The following is a 24,369-nucleotide window of genomic DNA, read 5'->3' as shown; positions in this document are numbered from 1 at the left end:
TAATGTTTAGTTATGCATCAGGACAGATACTAATAAAGCTGTGGGGAGGGAGGGGGGTTAGACGTCTGCATCTGCACCAACCATCACAGTTACAATGATTTAATATGTAAACTACACTGGTGGAAACTAAGACACAGTATTTGTTTCATTGCAATACCACTATTACTGTCAGCCGATAAAGACCATGGAAATCTTTGGCTCTCGGATATCGGCAAAAGTCTGAATGTCATGCATCCTTCATACCTAACAATGAAATGGGAAAAGTAACTCATGAGCAGTTACTAAGCAAGAAATCGTATTAGTTTTAACACATTTCTGACTAGCATGCTGCCATTTAAGGCTGACTTAAGTTTCAATCCCTACAGCTTTAGTCATGGATAAAATATATTAACCTCTTTCAGTAGACTTGGTATAACTTCTCTTCATTGCATGCACAAATAGAAATTTATGTTAATATTGACCTTCGACCCTCCATTCCCACATACTTTGCAGGCCCAAGTCGGCACTGGTCTACAACTGCACAACCGGCGGCATCAACCCCTTCCACTGGGGAGAGATCGGTGAGTGCTCGTTTGTTTTGCTTGAGGGCAGTGGAAGCATTGTCCCTGTGCGGACACATTATGGAGCTGTTCTGTCCTCGCCCGCTGGCATCCCTCGATATGGTCATCACAGATTGCTGTAGTCTCACTTCGCTGCCGTCGTCACAAATCAATATTCCAGTGTGGTCACAGTGGTTACGTTGTGGCGTTTGGTCTGGTGAGAGTCTGCCCCCTGGTGGAAGATAGCAGAAGATTAGTCTTAAAAGGGAATTGGTGGGACTTTTTTTGTTAATTATTTGATAATATAGATTTATACTGTACATATAAATTGGTTTGCAAGTTTTAAGTCAAAAATATATTTGTGATGTGTACTAAATTGTTTTGGTACTGCGTTGATCGTAATGGAAGACTTCTTGATTTGTCATTGTAACTCGTTGTTCGAGCTTATGACTGATAGAAAGATGAGGAAGTTATTGGAAGAACGAAATCTGCTTTCCCAGTGGTCAATGGGGACATGGGGATTAGGATGTGCGGGTGTCAAGATGGCAGATTTAAACACAGCAGGGTGACAAGGGACCCTCTCACCTCTGCTCTCGCTCAGATTAGCAAATGTGCTCCCTTCACTGTGGAAATTGCTACCAGATGGCTCCTAGTCGGATTAAGCCCCATACCAGCAATTCACTGTTATGAAAGAGGGATAGCACCCGGTAATCTTAACGTGCGTAATGTACGCTATGGCTGAAGCTAATCAAAAACAAGGGATCAGCTGACACCAAAGTCAATAGATGTACTTGTGAAAATGAAACACTTGCACATTCAAGGTAGAATAACTTCCTATGCGTAATTACACTGGAAGAGATGCCAGCACCTTGTCGCTGGCATCCTCTGGTAAAGCATTGTGGGTACTCCGGCGTAGTGCGGTGCTAGTGGTCCATCGCCATAGCAACAGCCCTAGAGTTTAGAGGGCGCCTAAAGGTTAGCAGTGGATACACGCTGCCAGGCTGCACAGAGCCAGGGCACATCTGGCCGTCGCTTCGGATCGAGTCAACTGAGCCCTACAACCCGACAAATCAGTTTCCATGGAAACCCGCAGAGATTGCCGTGTGGGATATAATGTGTGGAGTCATGTGGCTTATTCCTGTAGCTTGTGGATGGCTACTGTTGAACACTGTGAGGAGGGGCTGTCTGTGATGCCTTGTGGGTAAAGCCATTCTGGCCGCTTGTGCCTGATAATCCATCGAGAACAGGAGCTGAGTGTCACGTTATGAAGTCTGGCCATGGCTCCTCGAGGTCCTATTCACCGCACGACACGAAGTAATCTGTTTGATTTCCCCCTACTTCACGATTAATGGAAACTCGTAAATTTCTGGAAGCTAATCCTAGTTATGAGGAACTGTTGGGCAGGTCATATTCTGCTTCTCATCGGTTGTTAATCTTCATATTTTTTCAATCTTTGTATTCCAGTGTCACATACTAAAGTCGCGGTTTGCAGTCCGATCTACGAGTACCACGGGTACTGCTGGTTTTCTGTCTTTCCAGTAGGGCTCAGCGATGAGGACAAAATCAAATATCACCATATTTTTGACTGAATACCTCTATCGATATTTTGACAATAACGTAGAGACGACTATTGGTACTCTCACAAAATATTTACGCAATGACATCTTTGATAAACACCCATTAGTAATGTGGATATGATGTCCGGACAGGTGGACAAATAATATAACGGCTAGAACAATCTAATAAATTGAGAAAATTGCACCTCTTCACTGTAATGCAGTCTTTAAAACCAAGAAAAAACCCAGAACAACAATGATTGTGATGAACTACCCGGTAGAATAGTCAAATCAGGGGGCGCTACTGTGGTCAAATTGTTAGAGGGCATATCACATGGCCACATGGTCGCAACCGTTGCCGGTTCGAATTGAGCCGGCGAGCCTTGTTGCATGTCTTACCCTCTCTCTCTCTTCCCATTTCCTGTCTGCCTCCACTATCACTATCTAATAAAGGCGTTAAAAAATACCAAAAAAAAGAATAGTAAACCAGCAGTACTGGTGGTACCTGAGGTCTGATTGAGAACCACTGATCCAAACCATGCCCCCCATGAATACAAGCTTCTCATGTGAATGCATCCTTGCACCCAGAGCACCACGTGATGTCGACCTTCAAGAGGAACCCCCTGGAGCAGGCCTTCCGCAGGCCCAATGCCAACATCACCTCCAACTACCTGATCAACCAATACTGGATCCTGGTCAGTCACAAGTTCCCAGCCCTCATCTATGACCTCTACCTGCGTCTCTCCGGACAGAAACCTCAGTAAGACTTAATTACGATCTGCTGTGCCCCAAAGCTGAAAAGTCTTACCTGGCAAGTCTTGCCGTGGACTAATCTCTGATCCTTCCTCTCTCGTCCTTCTCTTTATTCCATTCTCCTGTCTCTCTAGAATGATGCGTATCTTTAACCGTCTGCACAAGGCCATCGGCCTGCTGGAGTACTTCAGCAGTCAGGACTGGGAGTGGGACTCGGAGAATATGAGCATGCTGATGAGCCACCTCACTCCTGAGGACAAGAAGGTAGGCTCATATTTTTAAAGGCCTCTTTAAGTTTTGTTTTAACTTTATTTCCTGGATGGTAGTGGATTATCACATGACACATTTATGTGTACTCAAGAATTTTAAATATTTACAGGAAGAGAGTCAACTAAATGAACTTTGCTGTCTGGCTCTCAAAGCAAATTAAAAGTAACATGTAGAAATATTTGCAGCAACACATGTACCTGGGGCATGTTTGAGAGAGCTCCTGTCTTTAGAGACTCGTCTCGCTTGTTAGAAATGCATTGAACTACATTACTAGCAAGCCTACTTCCCCATTTACAGTTTAAAAGTCGAACCAGTGGCGTCCGGGTAGTGTAGTGGTCTATTCCGTTGCCTACCAACACGGGGATCGCCGGTTCGAATCCCCGGTTATCTCCGGCTTGGTTGGGTGTCCCTACAGACACAATTGGCCGTGTCTGCAAGTGGGAAGCTGGATGTGGGTATGTGTCCTGGTCGCTGCACTAGCGCCTCCTCTGGTCAGTCGGGGTGCCTGTTCGGGGGGGGGGGTAGCGTGATCCTCCCATGCGCTACGTCCCCTTGGCGAAACTCCTCACTGTCAGGTGAAAAGAAGCGGCTGGCAACTCCACATGTATCGGGGGAGGGCTGTGGTAGTCTGCAGCCCTCCCCGGATCGGCAGAGGGGGTGGAGCAGCGACCAGGACGGCTTGGGAGGGTAGGGTGGTTGTCCAGGTACAATTGGGGGGAAGAAGAGGGAAAAAAATCCCCCCCCAAAAAAAAGAAAAAAGTTGACTCATTGGACAAGACAAAACCTCCCCGACAATAACAACCTCCGTTGTCTTGCAGACGTTCAACTTTGATGTGCGCCAGCTGAACTGGCCAGAGTACATCGAGAACTACTGCATCGGCACCAAGAAGTACGTCCTGAATGAAGACATGTCCGACATACCTGCTGCCAGGCAGCATCTGAGGAAGTGAGTAGCAGCGGGAGAAGGGAAATTTCACTTGCACAGTAAAAACCAAGTTTACCTGTACGGGTGGAGGTGTTGGGGGCAAGTCATTTATACGGTGGATGTAAATTCTTTTGCGATGTGAAAAAAATGAAACCAAGATAAATCATATCAGCACCTTTTCCACCCTTAGTGTGAAATTGCAACCTATAAAAATGAAGTGGAAAAACAATCAGAAACATATTAGAGAAAAAAAAATACAAAACTTAACAATAATGTGGTTGCCTAAGTGTGTACACCCTCTTATAGTTGGGGATGTGGCTGTGAGTGACTGTGGACTTTGGAAAGGCCCAGCCAGAGCCTAGACCTGAATCCAATAGAAAGTCTGTGGGGTGACCCGGAGAGGGCTGTGCACAGGAGCTGCCCTCACAGTCTGATGGATCTAGAACATTTTTGCAGGAAGAGTGGGGAAAATATTGCTTAGTCAAGATGTGCCAAGCTGAGACTCTTACCCAAAAAGACTGAGTGCATATTAAATGGGAGTCAGGGCGTCCGGGTAGCATAGCGGTCTATTCCGTTGCCTACCAACACGGGGATCGCCAGTTCGGATCCCTGTGTTACCTCCGGCTTGGTCGGGCATCCCTACAGACACAATTGGCCGTGTCTGTGGGTGGGAAACCGGATTGTGGGCATGTCCTGATCGCTGCACTAGTGCCTCCTCTGGTTGGTTGGGGCGCCTGTTCGGGGGGAGGGGGAACTGGGGGGGGGGGGGGGGTAGCGTGATCCTCCCATGCGCTACATCCCCCTGGCGAAACTTCTCACTGTCAGGTGAAAAGAAATGGCTGTATCGGGAGGAGGCATGTGGTAGCCCGCAGCCCTCCCCGGATCGGCAGAGGGGGGTTGGAGCAGCGACTGGGACGGCTCGGAAGAATGGGGTAATTGGATGGGTACAATTGACATTTGGGGAGAAAAAGGGTGGAAAAATCCCCCCTAAAAAAGGAGGAGGGACTCATTTGAAGACACCGAGGTGTGTTTTATTAATAACCCCGTGTTTTCCAATTTCTCTCCAACCTCACAACATCCTCCACCCTCTCCTTTCCAGACTGAGAAACATCCGCTACACCTTCAACACACTGCTGCTGGTCTTCATCTGGAGAGTATTCATCGCCCGTTCCCAGATGGCCAGAAACATCTGGTACTTTGTGGTCAGCCTCTGTTTTAAGTTCCTCTCCTACTTCCGTGCGTCCAGTACTTTGACCAACTGATTCCGCAACACCTCAAAGCAAAGACGGCCAACCCCACCCCCACCATCACCACCACCACCCGGCCCCTCAGCTTTCAGCCGGACGTGACATCAAAGACGCTGACTGTCCAGGAAGGGGTAACGTCAGATCCTCGTTTACACTGGGCAGGTGGGGGCTCTCTACGAGGTGTGTCGGGGGGGCTGCGATGGGGCAAAACACTTGGAAGGAAGAATGAGGTCTACTAGCCATGAAACCTAATTTGTTCAGTCTTGGAAATGTCTTGTCTGTCTGTGTGTCAGCACTGTTCAGTCACCGACCTTACATGGCAAAATGTGTCCACGTTGAGTGTCATTGATTTTTCTACCTGCCGTGACGGATTATATATGCAACAATAAGCCTCTCGTGATCTCCCTATTCCCAGCTCGGAGTCCAAATCCTCTTGAATCTGGACACATTGCCTTTATTTTAATTTTTTTTTATAGCTATACTTGAAATATGTCAGTGCTTCAATAGAGGACAAATACTCTGTCTGTTTTTTTGTTTTTGGTAATGTCCTTTATAATCAAGTACCCTCTGTAATACGTGGATTGTCTGGACATCTGTGCATCGTCTCTGCGCTATACTGTACGGACCACATATCGAAGCCTACAAACTGTTGGTTCTGTTCTTCGAAAGCCGGTCCGGTGATGCTTGCGAGAAAACTCAAAATATTGTCGGCACTAAAATACTGACCACACAAAACAACCTTCATTACTAGAAATATCTGCCACCTCTCCTACTGTGGATTTCTGTTGAGCTACTGTCTCTCATGATGTACCAGTACGTCTTCAAACACAAACGCCGTTTCTTTTCATGCTCATCCACTTTTTGCCTGTTTGTACAGCAGTTTGTACTGAAACTAAGTTTACTACTTTTACATCTTTATAAATACTTGTGTCAAAGGCTAGTCTGGTGTACTACGTGGTAGACCTTGGCAGTGTATCATATATAAATAGGAATACAACAGAGTTTGGAAGATCTGTAAATAATTGAACTTATATAATATTCTTATAGACTACCAAAAAAAAAAGAATTGTATTTGACTGCTGATTTTGCTTGGTGAGCATCTTCAGGGTTTTACCACAGAGCTTCCCATAAAGTCCACCAAAAGTGTTGTGTTGACAGCAAGTCTGATTTTTACTAAACATGATGAGAAGTCCATGTAACGTGTGTGTTCCAAGACTAGACTCGTAACAGAATATAAATGCATATGATGTAAAGCCTTCATGGGAGAAAAAGGGACAAAACAGAATAAATGTTTATGCAAAGCCCACGTCTTTGGTGTTAACCCATAGTGAGCGTCCTCTGCAGGCGAGGACAGCGAACCGAGTCGCCTCCCACCTCGGTGCGGCCTGCGAGGCCCGAGTGATGAAGGGAAATCACGAGCGGTTTTAACAGAGTGAGATCTTCGTGTTTACAGTGTCCTTGTTACGGCCGTGTGTGGCAGCTTGGTGACCAAGTGCCGCCTCGGTCATAGGGTGCACAGTGAATGCAGTGCACTGTGGGTAAACGCCAGACTTGTGTCTGCAACAAACTGCAACACGTCGTCTGTATATATTTTCATCTCGTTCTACTTTCTAGAGTCATTTGCAAAAACATTTAACCCCCCTCCACGCCCACGCTCTAAAAGTGTTTTTGTTCAAGTCTGCTTGACAAAGTTGAAATAAACTACAAGAGAGCAAACATGTCAGTGTGTTCCTGTAACTTTGTATGTCGACTGACCCCCCCCCCCCCACAGACTGTTTACTCGCTACATGTCGGGTCGGACAGTTGCAGAAATGTCTTCTTCAGCGGCTGTGTAGAAAGGAGAGGCCAGTGACAAGCAGTGTACAAGATCCTACGAGGAAAATGATCAACAATGAGCCCACTGGACTTGGGTCTTTCATGGTCCGGAGGCTTGCACAGCTGAGTTTTTAAACACTTGTCTAGTTGTGATGACCTCTGTGGATGACTGAATATTTTGGGCACCAAATTCTTAATTTTCCAATGTTTTCTGGGGAGGATTTTGTTCCCGCTGCACCAGAGTTATGTGGCGAGTGGTCTTGGCTGTGTCTATGTGATGGCCTCGAGGAGGTAGTATAGCAATGATAATAATGGATTATATTTATGTAGTGCTTTAATCTAGACACCTAAAGCACTTCACATTGAAGAGGGTGACTCACTTCAACCACCACCAATGTGTGGCACCACCTGGGTAATGCACGGCAGCCATTTTGCCAGTTACACAGGGGGATGATTAGGTGGCCAGATGGAGACAGCCAAGTTGGGAATTTTGCCAGGACACCGGGGGACCCCCCTACTCTTTGTGATAAGTGCCATGGGATCTTTAATGACCACAGTGAGTCAGGACCTCGGTAATGTCTCATCCGAAGGACGTCATCTCCTACAGCACAGTGTCCCCGTCACTGCACTGGGGCATTGGGATTTGACATTTGTTTTTTTATTAGGACCAGAAGGAAGACTGCCTCCTACTGGCCCACGAACACCGCCTCCAGCAGCAACTCAGTTTTTCCCAGGAGGTCTCCCATGCAAGTACTAGCCAAACCCACACCTGCTTAGCTTCCGTCATTTGGCAGAGCCAGGGTACATTTATGTATGTATTTGTACATGTATTATGTCTGCAGGTGTATGGCCTCTAAGTTCTGCCAAAATCTCACACATAGCTCCTTTGTGTTGATTAATTTCAGTGTTGGCTTTAACTATAAAGGCTTGGGAAACTTTGAATTAAATATATAAACATTTTGGCTCAATGTGGGTGTGATTCAAACCTGCACTGGCAGGTTACTCATCCATCCTATTCAAAATTCGCTTTACCTGTCAGTTCTACTTGAGCATCATTTGGTGTTACACTGTAGAGATTCATACGTGTTCCTGCAGGAAATGGATATTGTTTTACCTGTTGAAGCCATATGTTTGTGACTTCATTGCCGTTCAAAAAAAGTATTTCACAAGTGTATGCTTTAAAACAGCACTGGCCATGTGGGTATTAAAACTTCATTCAAACTTGTTGCTATGGCAAATTACAATATATTCTGCAAAAACACAGAAATCAAATTATCTAAAGGAAACAAATCCAAAAATACATTGCAGTCACTGGGCACAGGATACATCAATATTTTCTAGAAGTCTTGATGAGATGTACAATAATGCATTCATATCTAAGGAACCAGAGATGGACAGATGTGAATCCCAACATTCGTCAACATCGTGCAAAGCCTCGAGTTTCCAGACTCCCGTTTTAAGCACAGCAGAATATTTTCTACGCTGCTTTACTTTGTGTGGTAGAGGGGAAAGGAAATATCTTGACATGACAGGAGATCATTTTGGCATGAAGGAAACCCGCTCACAATACCTTTGCACTTTTGAGGATCCATAAAATGTATACAGGGTAGTATCAAGGATCGCTTCCCAATTTTTGGGCTGGAATGAAAACCGGTTAACTTGGTCAAGTTGGCAGATCAAGTCTGTTGACGTGGGCGTATGGTAGAGGGCTGGTGGATAAAGGGTTACTCCTGAGGGCCGCTGTCCGTCAGTAGGCTGCTGTGGTGATTGTTCATCTGGTTGTATGGCTGTGCAACCTGAAGACACAGAGTGTAGGAGTACCAGTGGTGTCACTGGATATATTGACGTATTTATCTGGAAACTCGGCAGATTTAAAGTCAGCGGCATTGCTTTATTATTCCTGCTACCGGGCTAGCATGCTTTAACGCACCCTCAAGTTAAATAAGTGATCTGTGCAGGAATAATATCTATCGCTCAAAATAATGAAAGCTTGGTGTCTGGGTGGCGTAGCAGTCTATTCTGTTGCCTACCAACACGGAGATCGCAAGTTCGAATCGCCGGTTCGAATCCCCGTGTTACCTCCAGCTTTGTCCGGCGTCCCTACAGACACAATTGGCCGTGTATGTGGGTGGGAAGCCAGATGTGGGTATGGGTCCTGGTCGCTGCACTAGCGCCTCCTCTGATTAGTCGGGGCGCCTTTTCAGTGGGGAGGGGGAACTGGGGGGAATAGCGCGATCCTCCCGTGTGTTGTGTCCCCCTGGTGAAACTCCTCACTGTCAGGTGAAAAGAACTGGCTGGCGACTCCACATGTATCGGAGGAGGCGTGTGGTAGTCTGCAGCCCTCCCCGGATCAGCAGAGGGGGTGGAGCAGTGACCAGGACGCTCGGAAAATAGGGTAATTGGCCAGGTACAATTGGGGAGGAAAAGGGGGGGGAGGGGATAATGAAAGCTTGAGAAAAGGAACAATGGGGAAGCGATTGTTCTGGAAACAGTTCAGGACTCACCTGTCCGGGCCTGGAAGCTCCCAGTTTGAAGTGACAGCAGCAGACGATATCAAAACAGAAGCCAACAAACCCATGGAGCACGCCTGCGGAAAGAGAGGGCGAAGATGGTCCGAACTAAGTCCCACAGAACTGCCGAACTCTGACAAGTCCACATCGTTCGCTATAAATGTTTTATTTATTTATTTATTTATTTAGTATTTCAAATTCATCAGGGGGACCAACTTGAGTATGTGACAAGTCTGTTGTTAATAGGAAACAAGGACTTGCCTGTTGTGGAGAAAACGCCGCCGATGATGCCGCACAGTCGCACCAGGAACTGCCACAGTGGCATGTGCTGCTCTTTCACCGTCACCATCAGCGAGCTGGTGTCATATTTGACAAAGATGCCCGAGACGCCATGGCTGCCTGCTGCGTGGTTTATCACCCGCTCCTTTAGATCAGCAAAATCCACTGATGAGCATCAGTCTCTCGCTCTCTCTCTCTCATGTATATATGTGTAAGCATGTGTTCAGCCTTGGGCTTCCAGCGACCACTCACCCGCTCAGTCACAGCGAACTGGTGTGTGTCTGCAGTTATTTTGTATGTCTGCAGCCTGGTGGGCACCACTGTGATAAAGTACTGGAACATCTGGTTATCTGAAAGAGCAGCACACCGCAAGGAGTGCAATTGAGGGGGAAAAAAACTGTCAATTTTGCCGTTTTTTTTTTTCTTCCTCAAATCATTTTCAGAGAGGATCATATCCGTGTCAACTAAGACTGCAGTATTACTAAATATAAGTGTACTATAAACTAAATATAACACATGCCTTGAGAGAAACTGATTGGCTACATCCAGAATTTCGTGGTCCAGCTTATAGAAGGTGTTTGTTTATCTTAATATCTGATTTAAAAGCCTTCTATCCGTCAGAATAAAAAAAAGTCAGCAATGTTTAAGAGCAGCTCGGGGCAGTTTGTAAGGGCAGCTAACTGCCAAATCACGTCAAAAAAATACGCAAATGAAAGAATTGACTGAGTAACTCGATGGTCTCGTGGTGAACAAGGCCACAGTGTTCTCTGGTAGAAAACCATCCATCATGTAGGTGGAGTTTGTTTTTTGGTCTCTAGGAGGAGCAGTAACTTACTGTTGTTGGTGATTTTCTCAGTGCCGTCCAGAGGATTGATGATGCCCGGTATCTCGTCTCCGAAAGACAAATGGTCTATCCGATGGGAGAAGTTGTAAGCTGCAATGAAAGGGCAAGACCCAGCTCAGATTCAATCTAGGCAGCGGGGCTCACCGAGACCCGCCATGCCGGAATGGCCTATTAAAATATGACTGCATGAACTCCCCGAGCTTATTCAACATGCCATTTACACAAAACTTCACAACACATACCGATTACACACCTAACACTGGATGTGTGATTCAATCCCGCTGATTTTGACCATTGCTCAAAGTGTCTTTTATGGCTGCTAGCTTTTGACTTACTGCAATATTGAACGCCAAGGAGTAGAGCAGTTTGGCCTTGTGTGATCTCAACAAGATGACCCAGCCTGTCTGTTGGTACAACACAACAGATATGTGAGGTATGTCTGAACATGGCCACTAACTGCACACCTTGCTGTGTTACCCCTTCTGGTCTTGTGTGAGGGTTGATGCCATTCCATGCATTATCCAAGCCGCTTATCCCAGTTGGGGTCACGGGATGCTGGAGCCTATTCTAGCAGTCATTGGGTGGCAGGCGGGGAGACACCCTGGACAGGCCACCAGTCCATCACAGCGCCCACACATTCACACCTAGGGACAACTTAGTACGGCTGATTCACCTGACCTACATGTCTTTGGACTGTGGGAGGAAACCCACGCAGACACGGGAAGAACATGCAAACTCCACACAGAGGACGACCTGGGATGACCCCCAAGGTTGGACTACCCCGGGGCTCGAACCCAGGGCCTTATTGCTGTGAGGTGACCGCACTAACTACTGCACCAACGTGCTGCCCTGAGGGTTGATTCTTGCAGTGTTTTTTTTTTTTTGCTAGCCACAGAGAGGTCGAGGCACAGGGTAAGATACGTTACCCCAAAACTGTTTGGGGTTCAGCATCTCGCTCAAGGACACTTCAGCAGGACGGACACCCCCTTGTAAAGGGGGCTTGAACCCAAGTCCTCCAAATTATTTACCTTTTCTGCTCTAGACTCAAGGTTTACATAATTCAAAAAATATTATTTTGGCAGCTACAAACAGAAAAAAATATTATTTTGGCAGCTACAAACAGCACCGGCAGGTTTTTTTTATTATTATTATACTTTTTACTCCCTGTAGCAGGAGAGCCAAGTTAGATTCATAGGCTAGACTCAAAATGTGGTTTATATTGCATCTGTATCTTCAACAGGGACACATAGGATGTTGCACTTGGTAAATTCACATACTTTCATGGCTTACGAAGGCTGCAATGTGCGCATGGCCCCGGGGATGATGGATCGGCCTGGAAAACAGAAAATACAGGAGTTAGAGGACCGATGTTGACAGAAGCACAGTCTAGTTCTTAAGATTTTACCAACAAAAGTTCCCCGCGTTGGTGAGAGTAAATCATACATGACATCCCCTTGTAGAAAAGAAAAATCCTTTCTGAAGCTCTAGCTATTTCTGGAAGCACAGTGTTGACAATTTAAAGTGTCTTACTTTCCCACAGTGATGTGAAAATTCCCTGCCACCTTGTTGACGTAGACAGGCCCGTGTATCCTGCATGCTTTGAGGGGCTCCAAAGACACATCTTCCCTAAAGGTGAAATGGACACATACACACACTCAGGTCTTTATGCATGCTCAATAACCCAGGTAAGGAAACACCAGAAGGTTGAATCAGTTTATCTGGACACAACGTTAATTGACAGAAACGTTCCGACTATGGCCGGACTCGATGAAGCAGCGATCATTGGCAACGCTGTCTTCGGGGAGGGGGGCGGAGTCGGCTTGTGTTCGTCATATGAATGCGTCTCTGTGTGTGTCGGAAAAACAGTGGTTCGGCTTGGATTCGCCTTGTCACGAAAGTGGGGAGGCGTCTCCTTCGAGACTGCCGGCCGGAGAGATGCAGTTGGCAAACGCACGCAGTACGAGGGTGGGTGTTTGAATTAAAATAGGGATCAATTGGCCACTAAATTGGGAGAAAAAGGGAAAAATCAGAAATAAATTAAAAAAAAAAAAAATTGACAGAAACGTTTCATCACTCATCTAAGTGAGCCCTTCAGTCTAAACTGACTGCAGGTATCCCCACCTTTTCATACATGACATTATAACACAGTGGCATAGCAACCGAAACCAACGATCGGTTTTATATGCAAATGGGCGTGACCATTAACTGGAGTTAGTTACAATGTCCATGTGTACTATTAACAGAGGATTTGGGCGTCTCGGTAGCATCTATTTCATTGCCTACCAACATGGGGATCACTGGTTCGAATTCCTGTTACCTCCGGCTTGGTTGGGCGTCCCTACAGACACAGTTGGCCATATCTGCGGGTAGGAAGCTGGATGTGGGTATGTGTCGTGGTCGCTGCTCTAGCACCGCCTCTGGTCTGTTGAAGTGCCTGTTCAGGGGGGAGGAGGAACTGGAGGGAATAGCGTGATCCTCCCACACGCTACATCGCCCTGGGGAAACTCCTCACTGTCAGGTGAAAAGAAGCGGCTGGCGACTCCACGTGTATCGAAGGAGGCATGTGGTAGTCTGCAGCCCTCCCTGGATCGGCAAATGGGGTGGAGCAGTGACTGGGACGGCTCAGAAAATAGGTTTAACTGGAGAAGTACAATTGGGGCGAAAAAGGGGGAAAACTCCAAAAAAAAAGTGTAGCGGGAACAACCATCCATAACCGAGGGGGGCCTAAGAGTATATCTGTCACCATCCTACAATGCTGTGATTGCAACCATTCCCCAATCCTCTGTCAATAGTACACATGGCCATTGAAACTCTAGTTAATGGTCACACCCATATTTGCATATGAAACCGATCATTGGTTTTGGTCGTTATGCCACTGTATTGTTTATAAAGGTGGGGACACCTGCAGTCAGTGTAGACTGAAGAGGTCACTGAGATGAGTGATGATGAGTATCTGTCAATGAACAGTTCCAGATGAACTGATTCAACCTTCGTTGACAGACTCAACAGGCTACATGTAATCTATGGTAACACTGGTGAAAATGCCATTCTGGCACGCTAACCGTGGGGGCAGAGCGGTGGGAGCTCCCTTTAGGGCGGTTTTGTAGAGGACCTCTTGGAGGGCATGTTCCTCTCTTAGTCTGTTCTGTATGAGAAGCAATGTCCTGTAGAAGAAGCAAGTGCACATTCCCAACTCAGTAAAACAAAACAAAAAACCTGCTGGGTTTCTTCAAAGCTTCAGTTGTATACAGAAACTACGCCTGGAATGCAGTTACACAACGTTCCCCGTCTACTGCCAACACTTCACTGACGTACTGATTTCTCAGGCAACTGTGATGGACCACAAACTGCCTTTCCCACATTCCATTCATTTGGAAACACAAAGCCAAGCATAATGTCATAGAGGCCTACCTTTGCCACAGTTTCTGTTGTGGGGACAGTTCAAACATAACCTGACCAACGATGAAACGGAAAACCCATGTTAAAACAGGAAGCACCTGTGGACGTCTTTCATGTGGATGTTTCAACTATGTTATGGGCAGTGGTAAATAAAATGTCTCTTTTCCCAGTTCTCAGTTTTCTTGCATGCCAAATTCAAGCAAGTTTTAAAACATGGAACTTAGCCTGTTATGCTTCATCAGGATGAAGTGGTTCAGTTGCAAAAGAAGATTGCAGTTTTTCTGGACCAGTTTTACTTACAGGCTCATATTTCAGACCACTGGATGTGATCATCGTCTCTGCCAGATCCAGAATGTCTGCCCCAACATCTACAATGGCAGATATAATGTACCTGTGATTGGCATGTCATTGTACACTTGTGTAAGTGGATACATGCAGGCCCAACTACATGCATATAAACAGACAATGCATACATCGTATCTGCAGTAGGGGCCTTGAGGATTGGATTGAGAAAATTTCACACTTACGCTGGCATTTCATGGCTACGGTAATGTCAATGTTAATTTTCAATTTGCTGTAAGGTGAGAGGGAGGAGAGCAGTGTCATGTTCTGCAATTTTGGCAATAAGCACAATATGGCCAAAAAGGAAAGCACACAGCACACATTAAAAAACAATCTGTGCAATAATTCAACTAGGAATATGGATTTACCTGGAAAAATCTTTGTCCACTTCATATTCATACTTCATCCAAGTATCCCGGTAAACAAAGAACTCTAAGATGGCTAGAATGGCCATGACACTAAACGCCAGCAGTGACACTGTGGATGAAACGGAGGCAAAAAAATAAAGGTAATCAGTCCGGTTATAGCTATTGCTCCATGTGGTCGTCAAGCCGGAGGTAACTCACCTGTCCCTCCTGAGGCTGAGGTCTCCATGTAGCTCTCTGGGACCTTGGAGAAAGCATCCAGTTCTTTCACCAGGCTCAGGGCTTTCTTCTTGGACAGACGCCTCATCTTCATGTTATGAGACAGCTCTCCAGCTCCTGCATCACAAGTCCAACAGTATACTAGCCTTATATGCAACCCCATCTCTTCATAACCTGGTAATCAGATGGGGGTCACATAAGCTCACCATAGACAGACATGAGGAATAAATCAGATGGTCTCTCTGCTACCTGTTTTCAATCAGCTATTCAATCAATCAATCAAGTTGCATTGCATCTTTGAAGGTATACTCATGTTCTCAAAGGTTTCTGCAGTTCCGCCGGTGGGGTGAAGTGTTTGGCTGAAGTGAAACAAATCTTTAAATCACATACTTCAACGGCCTGTGCTGCTGATGGCTCCGTCTACTGCACGCCACCGTAACATCCAGTGAAGAAGTGCGTTTGCGTGATTTAAACATTTGTTTCACCCCGGCTATATATTTTACCTCATCGACGGGACTGCAGACATGTCTTGAATGCATGCTCAAAGACTGCAGAGATGCAAAGAGACCATCTGATTTATTCCTCACGTCTGTCTATGGTGAGCGTATGTGACCCCCCCACCCCACCTCAGAGTAACGGGTTACTAAGAGATGGGGGTCTATGGCAGGCCGTTTTATCATTTATTCATTTTAAAGTGCTGGTCACTAAAAATGAGACACACTAGTCACGACTGTAAATCCGCCAGCTGCTAAGAATTAGACTCTAGCTCTATTAGAATAAGGACTAGTTACTAATTCAATAAACACTAGTCCTTTATAGTTTCTAGTAGCTAATTTAAAGGCACTGTCATATTCTTACTAGGAAAATACCAAGCAGCTGATTAATAGAGCCTCATGAGGCGTCACATATTATATCTAACTTGGTTCAGCAGCGCCAGGCTTCATTCCCTTTACAATCTGCAGACCCCGTTAGACGAAATCCGCGCGTCTTTGTCACTGACGGCACCATTGATCGTGCGCCTGCGTGCGTAAATAAAGCCGCAAATAAAGCCGACGAGCTTTGTGTGTCTGGCGTGGTTTGTGTGCTCTTGTGTACCTGTTTAACTCTCCCTGCACCGACTGTGTGGACCGTGCCTGTATGTCAGCCGTGTGTCCGTTGTTTCACGGCACCGACGACACCGAGAACAGCTCCTCTGCACGCCCGAGCATCTTGTGTCTTACTCTCATCGCTAGCCGTGTGGCTAACGTTAGCGCACCGGGACCGCCGTCCACACACGGGGTGAGGACGGAGAGGTGGAGGATGACGGATGTTCACTTAGCCGGCCGGGCCGGGGGGGGGGGTCTTGCAGGGCCAGACGGATATCCGGTTGTCCCAGACTTGTTTGGGAGACAGGCGAGGCTCCTGGACCGGGCTTAAGGAAACGGGTGGTCCTCGGTGTGTCACAGCCGCAGAGCGGAGCCTGTCTGCGCCGGGTGGAGCGGATGTACTGTCGCTGAGAGTTAGGGACCGTCCAACAATTTACACCTTCAAAAAGTGTAAAACACAACACAATAATAATAATAATAATCATCGTCATCATCATCATCATCATTTTTATAACATCACAGGTTGTATTACCAAACGTAATGTTGTTGGACACCGTGTGTACAAATTGCAGCACCATTCATGTCTTTGATTTTAATGAGTTTAATGTTTTTTGAACCTTTTCATAATTTAATTTCAAGCATTATTTTCCAATAACCCCTGAACTGTAACACCAATAATAATAATCCTCATCATCATCATCATTTTTATAACATCCCAGGTTGTATTACCAAACGTAATGTTGTTGGACAGCGTGTGCACATATTGCAGCACCATTCATTTCTTTGATTTTAATGAGTTTAATGTTATTTAAACCTTTTCATAATTTAATGTCAAGCATTATTTTCCAATAACCCCTGAACTGTACCACCACCAATAATAATAATAATAATAATAAACCCACTTATAGTTTGGGACTGCTCTTAATAACTTATATGAATTTTTATTTGCATAATTTGGGTTCTTGTTTTCAGCTGAACCGTCCCACCTCAGAGAACGAAGCAAATATGCATCTTTTCAGGTATAATTTTTTAATCACTTAATTATAGATGCTGAATAACTCCTGAACATTGTTTTGCTCGATATTCATCTTTATTGTTGTTTAGTTTCTCTTAACCAAACCCTCATCTTGTGTTAGTTTCTTTCTTTAGCGTTAATTATGAGTGACAGGCAAACAAATTCATATCTAAATGACCCAGTCCGGGTTTCCTAGTCTGTGTCCTGGTTCATATTGAGTGGAATTGGCTACGAAAAGTTTTTTTCTCCACTTTTTGTGCATTATTTTACTGTAAAACAAAACAGAGACTGCAATCATTCATAATTATAGTAAAAAAGGTTACATAGGTAATAAGCATGAGAGTAACAGTCCTTTGCTTGACAGCAAGCAAACTAATTTGTGGAAGAAAAGTACACTCAATAAATCCTCTGTGTTTTTAAATCAGATAAACTTTATTTATTCAGCTGATTTGTGCAGCAGCAAACAGGTCAATGCAACAACGCACTTCGAATAATAGTAAAAAAAAAACTTCTAATAAGCATAGAGATAAATAATGTGAATTATGAATCTTACTTATGGCTATTTTAGATACAGATCGTTATGACGCCAACAACAATCATCATCATCAAACCTATGTCTGCATGTTTTATAGCACCAGGGTCCATGAGAGAGAGAATCAGCCAGAGAACCGGCTGTAAAGCTGAGTTTTACAACAGCTCGCCGAAATAAAAACACAACCAAATGCCGAGGGAGGTGTTTAACATCGAGTAGCTTCCCTTTTTACCAACATACAGGCGGAGGAAAAGCTCCCGCGGATGATGTCGTGCTGAGTGTTGGCCTGATGCTCTAATGGGCTTAGTGACTGCATGAAGATCCAGTGGTTACGGGGTCAGCTCCCAGCTGAAGTGTCAGATTCTGAAAGTATCAGGGGAAATAAGGATTAGTGAGACTCAGTGGATTCATTGCATTTTTTTTAAGGCCAACATCCAAAGAAAATACTGAAAACCCCACTAGTTGTGGAGCGTGAAAGAACATGTGGGCGCCGTGGTTGTTGTTTCCTTCGAGATATTGCAAAGGTTCTGGGTTCAAAGTCCGTAATATACTGTTGAGGTTTGAAAGTTAATATCCATAGGAAACATTGCAGTACTCCATGCTGTGAAGCAGGCAAGCAAGGAGACGTGGTTGTGCAGCGGTTGGCGCTCTGCTGAGACCTTGACAAGGTTGTGGCTTCTACACCAGCATCTGTCATTCTACCTGAGGTGGTGGGCAGCCCAGGAGGACGGAAGGGGGCTGAATGATGTCTCTCTTTTCCCACACAGACACCTAATTGCCGGTGTGGTGAAGCTCAGGTCTCCCGCCGCTGTGCTCCTCCGCCTCACCAACATCTGTCATGCCATTAGGTACAGGAGGGCTCCTTCCACTTTTCCTGTTTGGTTGGGATACCCGTCAATCCTCTGTCAGATGATGGCCATCGTGGTGATAATAACTGTTGTCAGTTACATCTCAGTTTCCTACTGACTGAAATAATTATTGCTGAGTTATTTCGTCTACATTCTGACCCACATCTTTATACTATATCAGTACTATATAGTACATACTATACTATATCAGTACAGTATATATCAGTACCATATACACTATATCATATCAGTACAGTATATATAATATACTATATCAGTACAATATATATCAGTACTACGTGTGTCTGTTTAAGGGTATATTACACTACAGAACTAACTAGCAGTATGATAATATGAAATATATAATATATAAACAGGGTTCTACATTCATATAGAAATGGAGACCATTACAACATCAGCATCATTTCCAGACATAAACGAGGTACATAGGGAAAAAAATGGCCAATTAGATATTCTGTCTTGAAAAATAGGTTTAGCCGTTATTTCTACATCTCTGTTGGTGAGTTATGAGCTAATCAATAAATGTAAAACAGCTGATCGAAACCTTTCAAGTGCAGTCTCCATGCAATACCTGACTGTTGGAATCAGTGCAGGCTCGTTGTAAAACCAATGCCACTTCATTTTCATCATGCAGTTCACATTTATAAAGTTCAAAATGAATCGACACATTTGCCTTTATGACTCGTTATTATTTATAGCTCTTTATTTTGTTGCATAGGATGCACTTTTGGATTTATGTGTGGTCTGCAGCATGATTCTTCAATTGGTCCATTGTGTTAAACTGGTAAATAAAACTCGGCGCGAGGGAGTAGCACAGAGGGAGACAAGCTGGATGGGAAATCCTAAAAGCAATGCATTTAACATTCATAGGAAACACATAACCTGCAACATGAATTTCATGGGCTGTTGTTTTAGTTAAGGTAGTATGAACTGATTTCTAGGGCCTATTCATTTCTAGAAATACACCAAAAAATATGATCATCGTCGCTTAAAATCTGCTAAGGCCCCGTTTTCGCTTCTTTTCTTCGGCTCACACCCTCCCCTTTCTTCGACTTCCATGCACCAAGGCAGGAGCCCGCCTGAGTTTGACAGGAGTACCTACACTACCGTTCAAAAGTTTGGGATCACCCAAACAATTTTGTGTTTTCCATGAAAAGTCACACTTATTCACCACCATATGTTGTGAAATGAATAGAAAATAGAGTCAAGACATTGACAAGGTTAGAAATAATGATTTGTATTTGAAATAAGATTTTTTTACATCAAACTTTGCTTTCGTCAAAGAATCCTCCATTTGCAGCAATTACAGCATTGCAGATCTTTGGCATTCTAGCTGTTAATTTGTTGAGGTAATCTGGAGAAATTGCACCCCACGCTTCCAGAAGCAGCTCCCACAAGTTGGATTGGTTGGATGGGCACTTCTTTGAGCAGATTGAGTTTCTGGAGCATCACATTTGTGGGGTCAATTAAACGCTCAAAATGGCCAGAAAAAGAGAACTTTCATCTGAAACTCGACAGTCTATTCTTGTTCATAGAAATGAAGGCTATTCCATGCGAGAAATTGCTAAGAAATTGAAGATTTCCTACCCCGGTGTGTACTACTCCCTTCAGAGGACAGCACAAACAGGCTCTAACCAGAGTAGAAAAAGAAGTGGGAGGCCGCGTTGCACAACTGAGCAAGAAGATAAGTACATTAGAGTCTCTAGTTTGAGAAACAGACGCCTCACAGGTCCCCAACTGGCATCTTCATTAAATAGTACCTGTTAGAGCCTGTTTGTGCTATCCTCTGAAGGGAGTAGTACACACCGGTGTAGGAAATCTTCAATTTCTTAGCAATTTCTCGCATGGAATAGACTTCATTTCTAAGAACAAGAATAGACTGTCGAGTTTCAGATGAAAGTTCTCTTTTTCTGGCCATTTTGAGCGTTTAATTGACCCCACAAATGTGATGCTCCAGAAACTCAATCTGCTCAAAGAAGTGCCCATCCAACCAATCCAACTTGTGGGAGCTGCTTCTGGAAGCGTGGGGTGCAATTTCTCCAGATTACCTCAACAAATTAACAGCTAGAATGCCAAAGGTCTGCAATGCTGTAATTGCTGCAAATGGAGGATTCTTTGACGAAAGCAAAGTTTGATGTAAAAAAAATCTTATTTCAAATACAAATCATTATTTCTAACCTTGTCAATGTCTTGACTCTATTTTCTATTCATTTCACAACATATGGTGGTGAATAAGTGTGACTTTTCATGGAAAACACGAAATTGTTTGGGTGATCCCAAACTTTTGAACGGTAGTGTACATGCTGTTTATGATAACACAGATCTGAAGTACGGAGCCGAGGACGTACCTGTGAACCTACCGAAGGGCCGAAGAAGTATGGAGGACAATCAAGAGGAAGACGCCTGTGGGGAATACTGTGTTTTCAGCCTCTACTTCAGATTGTTGGAGTGTTTCATATCTCAGTCAGGGACATGTGGTGATCTGTGGGACTTTGTGTGAAACTCGCCACTCTCTGAAGTACAGACAGCTTGCCACTGTTACTGCCATAATCTTCAGTGTTGGATAAACCCAGCTGGTGGCTACATTGATAGGTTTGTGCATGCATGTGTGTGTGTGTGTGTGTGTGTGTGTGTGTGTGTGTGTGTGTGTGTGTGTGTGTGTGTGTGTGTGTGTGTGTGTGTGTGTGTGCGTGCGTGCGTGTGTGCGTGCGTGCGTGTGTGTGTGTGTGTGTGTGTGTGTCCGTGTGTGTGTGTGTGTGTGTGTGTTCACATCATATATAAGTGGTACATAAGTGGTGGTGGGGGGGAAGCAGCTCTTCCTGGAAGAAGGATGGATGGAATTTAGATGCAGGACTGACGTGGAAATGAGGACCCGTGATCCAGATGGCACAGATTCTTGTGTGAGCGCTGAGTTCAGTCGCAGGGTTCACCTCCTTTTATGAGAAGGCAAGTTCTGACAAATCTTATTACACGGCGCTGACATTTGCTCCCCTTGACTAAATGTGCTATGAAAAAAACCATGACGGCCCTTTGTTTGGTTTTCTCTGTAAGTCTGCAACAGTAAAAAGTCAAGGGGGGGGGGTTGAAAGTGTCCTTTCACTTTACTTGAATAAAACACAGGTGTGGGTTCGCTTCTCTTCTATTGTGTTCTTTTGTACCTTGATAGTAATTTGTGTCCAACCCAGCAGTTCCCCCTGCTGGCCAAATTTGACCATCACATGTAGAACTTGTGAGTCGAGAAGAAGCGGCTGTGAAGACTTCAGGTAGAGACAGAGAAGGCGCGTGACTTATTTCTCAATCAATTTTACCCCCCCCCCCCCCATTCGATTGATATAAACTGTGAGGGACCACTGCCTCGCTTCTGTTGCTGACTTCGTGTTAGCTTCGCTGACCTGATTCTGAACTGTTTACTCCCCTTGACAGAGTGTTTGTTTACTGACGCACACTCGGACCCGGTTGTGTGAGTGTGTGAATACAATTCATTTATTAGTTGATTTTTGCCATTTTGCACCCGTGTCTCTCTGCGCATATGGGGGAGGAGGTAGGGTTTGTGTATGAGCTACAGGGAACTGTATTGGTTTATCGGAAACAGGAAGAGAGTAAACACGGGATTAGTTTAGTTGTGTTGTGAGTGAAACATAAGGTAGTGTCCCTGATTGGGGGGGGGGGGGCTGCGTGTCAATGGCAGCGGAACCGGCACATTTAAAATATTGCACGTTGAGCACCTGACGTATGCAGGATGAAAGTGGCCCCTTGCCGAATAACTTTGTTTGATTAGGGAAAAGATTTCACTCCGGTTACGTTCCTGCTTTGCACTGAGGGGATGGCGCATGAGACGCACGTCATCCAGACGCCCATCCACGCGCATGGGTTTCTTACGTGACGTTGCTCGGTACGTCTCTGCCAGTCAGTCCCGTTGATCCAGTTCAAAATTTCACACGCGTTTAGGCGAAGGTGGTGGGGTGACACTGGTCCGTGAGAGGGAATCGTAGCATCCTGACCAAAATCACATCTTCCACGTTTTCATCAATAGCGCCCGCCGCCCATTGGCGGAGTCGCTGAGAACCGTGTTGCTATACAGAATCTAGCCGCTAGATAGAGCTTTAACCCTAAAATGTTCCTTTGTCAAACCTCCTTGGCAGAGATCCTCAGTGTGAAATATCATTTGACCTTAAAGGAGATATTGCCTTGGGAGACAGATTTATTTATTTTTTTACGAAGTTGCAAGAATGGAAGAGGTTATGTTGAGGGGAAACAGCGGAGTGGCCCTGGATTTTGTGCAGATTCATGACAGATAGTTGCATCGATTCCATTTCACCTTTAAAAGGTTCAGACAGAGAACACGAATAATGCAGGGAAACAAGTTTTATTGCTTTCTCTATGCATGAATTGTGTAATAATGATAAGCTCTGTGGAAGTGCACAGAATCTATTTACTGCCAACACACCATCAACACATCCAATTCAGATGAAGTAAGAGTCGTCTCATCCTGCAAACTTTTTAACCTCACAGATAAAACACATCAATAGAAATTGGAAAGTGCTGGTTTTCTAAGTAATTTGTGAGTATGCTTGATACATTTAATTCAGCTCTTGTGGCTCATATGACTCTGTGAATCCTTAAGCGGTCTTCAAATTCTGTGAGACAGCGGTAAATCGTAATTTGGTATTACATTGTACATTGTGTAATACACAGCAATATAAATGATGAAATAGACCAGCCCAGCCCTCAAGTTATTGATCGTATACTTAGGACTATGGAATGCGGAGAATCCATTCCCACAGAGGCAGAGAATGTGTTTATCACTCCATCAAACAGCGACAGCAGTTCATCACAAGATGCATTGATGTCCACCTACATGAGGCACGTTACGTCAAAGAAAACTGTTTTTAGACATGCAGCGTTTATTTTGTGTGATAGAGTTCACCTGTTCTGCAAGCCATACATGTAGTTCTACTGCTCTAGGGCACTGGAAATAGGCCATCCTTACATGAACATGATAATGATCTCTTAAAAACCTCTTGCAGGAACCGTGTGGACCTGCTTTTGAGTTGTACAGGCAAAGACCCTTTTCATCATCCAAGGGGACAAAGAATAAATTTTCCGCTGCAGTGCGGTGTAGAGAACATGTGAACAACAACCAAAGAAAAGATCAGAGATCTGCAGATGAACCTATTGAACCACATGTGAATTATATGCAGCGAGTGTGAGTGAGCCCCTGCATGCACCAAGCCTGCTTGACAATGCAGAGCAGCACAGATGGGTGTGTTGGGGGATGGGTGCTGTCAGCATCAAGCTGTAGGTCGGTGTACCCTTTGCTATTCACCACCCAACCACGTAGGGCACGTCAGCTCTGTGGAGACATACCAGGGGTGTATTTTGCTGTGTTTTGGTTTCCATCTCAGTCTAGAGCCATGTGAAAGTTAACCAAAGAACACCCCTTTGACTGAGATGAGCAATAACATTTATGGAAATTGGAATAGTCCACGCAAGCGCTTTTATGATGAGAAAGTAGCTTTATTTAAATGTTTGGCACATTATGCTTCAGTCTGTATCCACTCAGATGTGTCTACAGGTTGGTGGTTAATGTTGAGTCTTCTTCTTTTTCTTTCGGCTGCCCCTGTTAAGGGTCGCCATAGCGGATCATTCATTTCCATCTCTTCCTGCTCTCTGCATCTTCCTCTGTCACGCCAGCCACCTGCATGTCCTCCGTCACCACATCCATAAACCTCTTTTGGCCTTCCTCTTTTCCTCTTGCCTGGTAGCTCCATCTTCAGCATCCTTCTCCCAATATACGCAGCAGCT

The 24,369-nt window shown here is 44.9% G+C and overlaps 2 protein-coding genes across 4 annotated transcripts in view; one reads left to right on the top strand and one right to left on the bottom strand.

Moving 5' to 3' along the window:
* si:dkey-97m3.1 (fatty acyl-CoA reductase 1) overlaps positions 1-6,990 on the top strand; it is a 64,491-nt gene extending 57,501 nt beyond the window's left edge. Inside the window, exons 8-12 of the mRNA XM_056276952.1 lie at positions 493-560; positions 2,684-2,855; positions 2,983-3,112; positions 3,937-4,064; positions 5,143-6,990. Coding sequence (XP_056132927.1) covers positions 493-560; positions 2,684-2,855; positions 2,983-3,112; positions 3,937-4,064; positions 5,143-5,305 — 661 coding nt within the window. The 3' untranslated portion in view covers positions 5,306-6,990. The remainder of the gene's footprint in view (positions 1-492; positions 561-2,683; positions 2,856-2,982; positions 3,113-3,936; positions 4,065-5,142) is intronic.
* A 1,307-nt stretch (positions 6,991-8,297) lies between these two features.
* Positions 8,298-16,457, bottom strand: LOC130110303 (endoplasmic reticulum-Golgi intermediate compartment protein 2-like). Of its 3 annotated transcripts, XM_056277364.1 has the most exons (15): positions 16,159-16,457; positions 15,046-15,180; positions 14,848-14,956; positions 14,665-14,711; positions 14,438-14,505; positions 14,150-14,190; positions 13,801-13,902; positions 12,269-12,364; positions 12,016-12,071; positions 11,074-11,142; positions 10,730-10,828; positions 10,147-10,244; positions 9,877-10,039; positions 9,610-9,692; positions 8,298-8,901 (listed from the first exon to the last, which is right to left on the bottom strand). In XM_056277364.1, the coding sequence occupies exons 2-15, from the start codon at positions 15,155-15,157 to the stop codon at positions 8,830-8,832; spliced, it is 1,215 nt and encodes a 404-aa protein (XP_056133339.1). In that variant the 5' UTR covers positions 15,158-15,180; positions 16,159-16,457; the 3' UTR covers positions 8,298-8,829. The 3 variants fall into 3 exon arrangements, with proteins under 3 accessions (XP_056133339.1, XP_056133340.1, XP_056133341.1); XM_056277365.1 differs by lacking the exon at positions 11,074-11,142; XM_056277366.1 differs by lacking the exons at positions 14,150-14,190; positions 14,438-14,505; positions 14,665-14,711.
* Positions 16,458-24,369: the final 7,912 nt, after the last annotated feature.

The sequence above is a fragment of the Lampris incognitus genome, chromosome 3 (assembly GCF_029633865.1).
Source record: "Lampris incognitus isolate fLamInc1 chromosome 3, fLamInc1.hap2, whole genome shotgun sequence".
NCBI lineage: Eukaryota > Metazoa > Chordata > Actinopteri > Lampriformes > Lampridae > Lampris > Lampris incognitus.
Note: the sequence above shows the minus strand (reverse complement) of the source record. Positions and strands in the feature narration are given on the sequence as shown.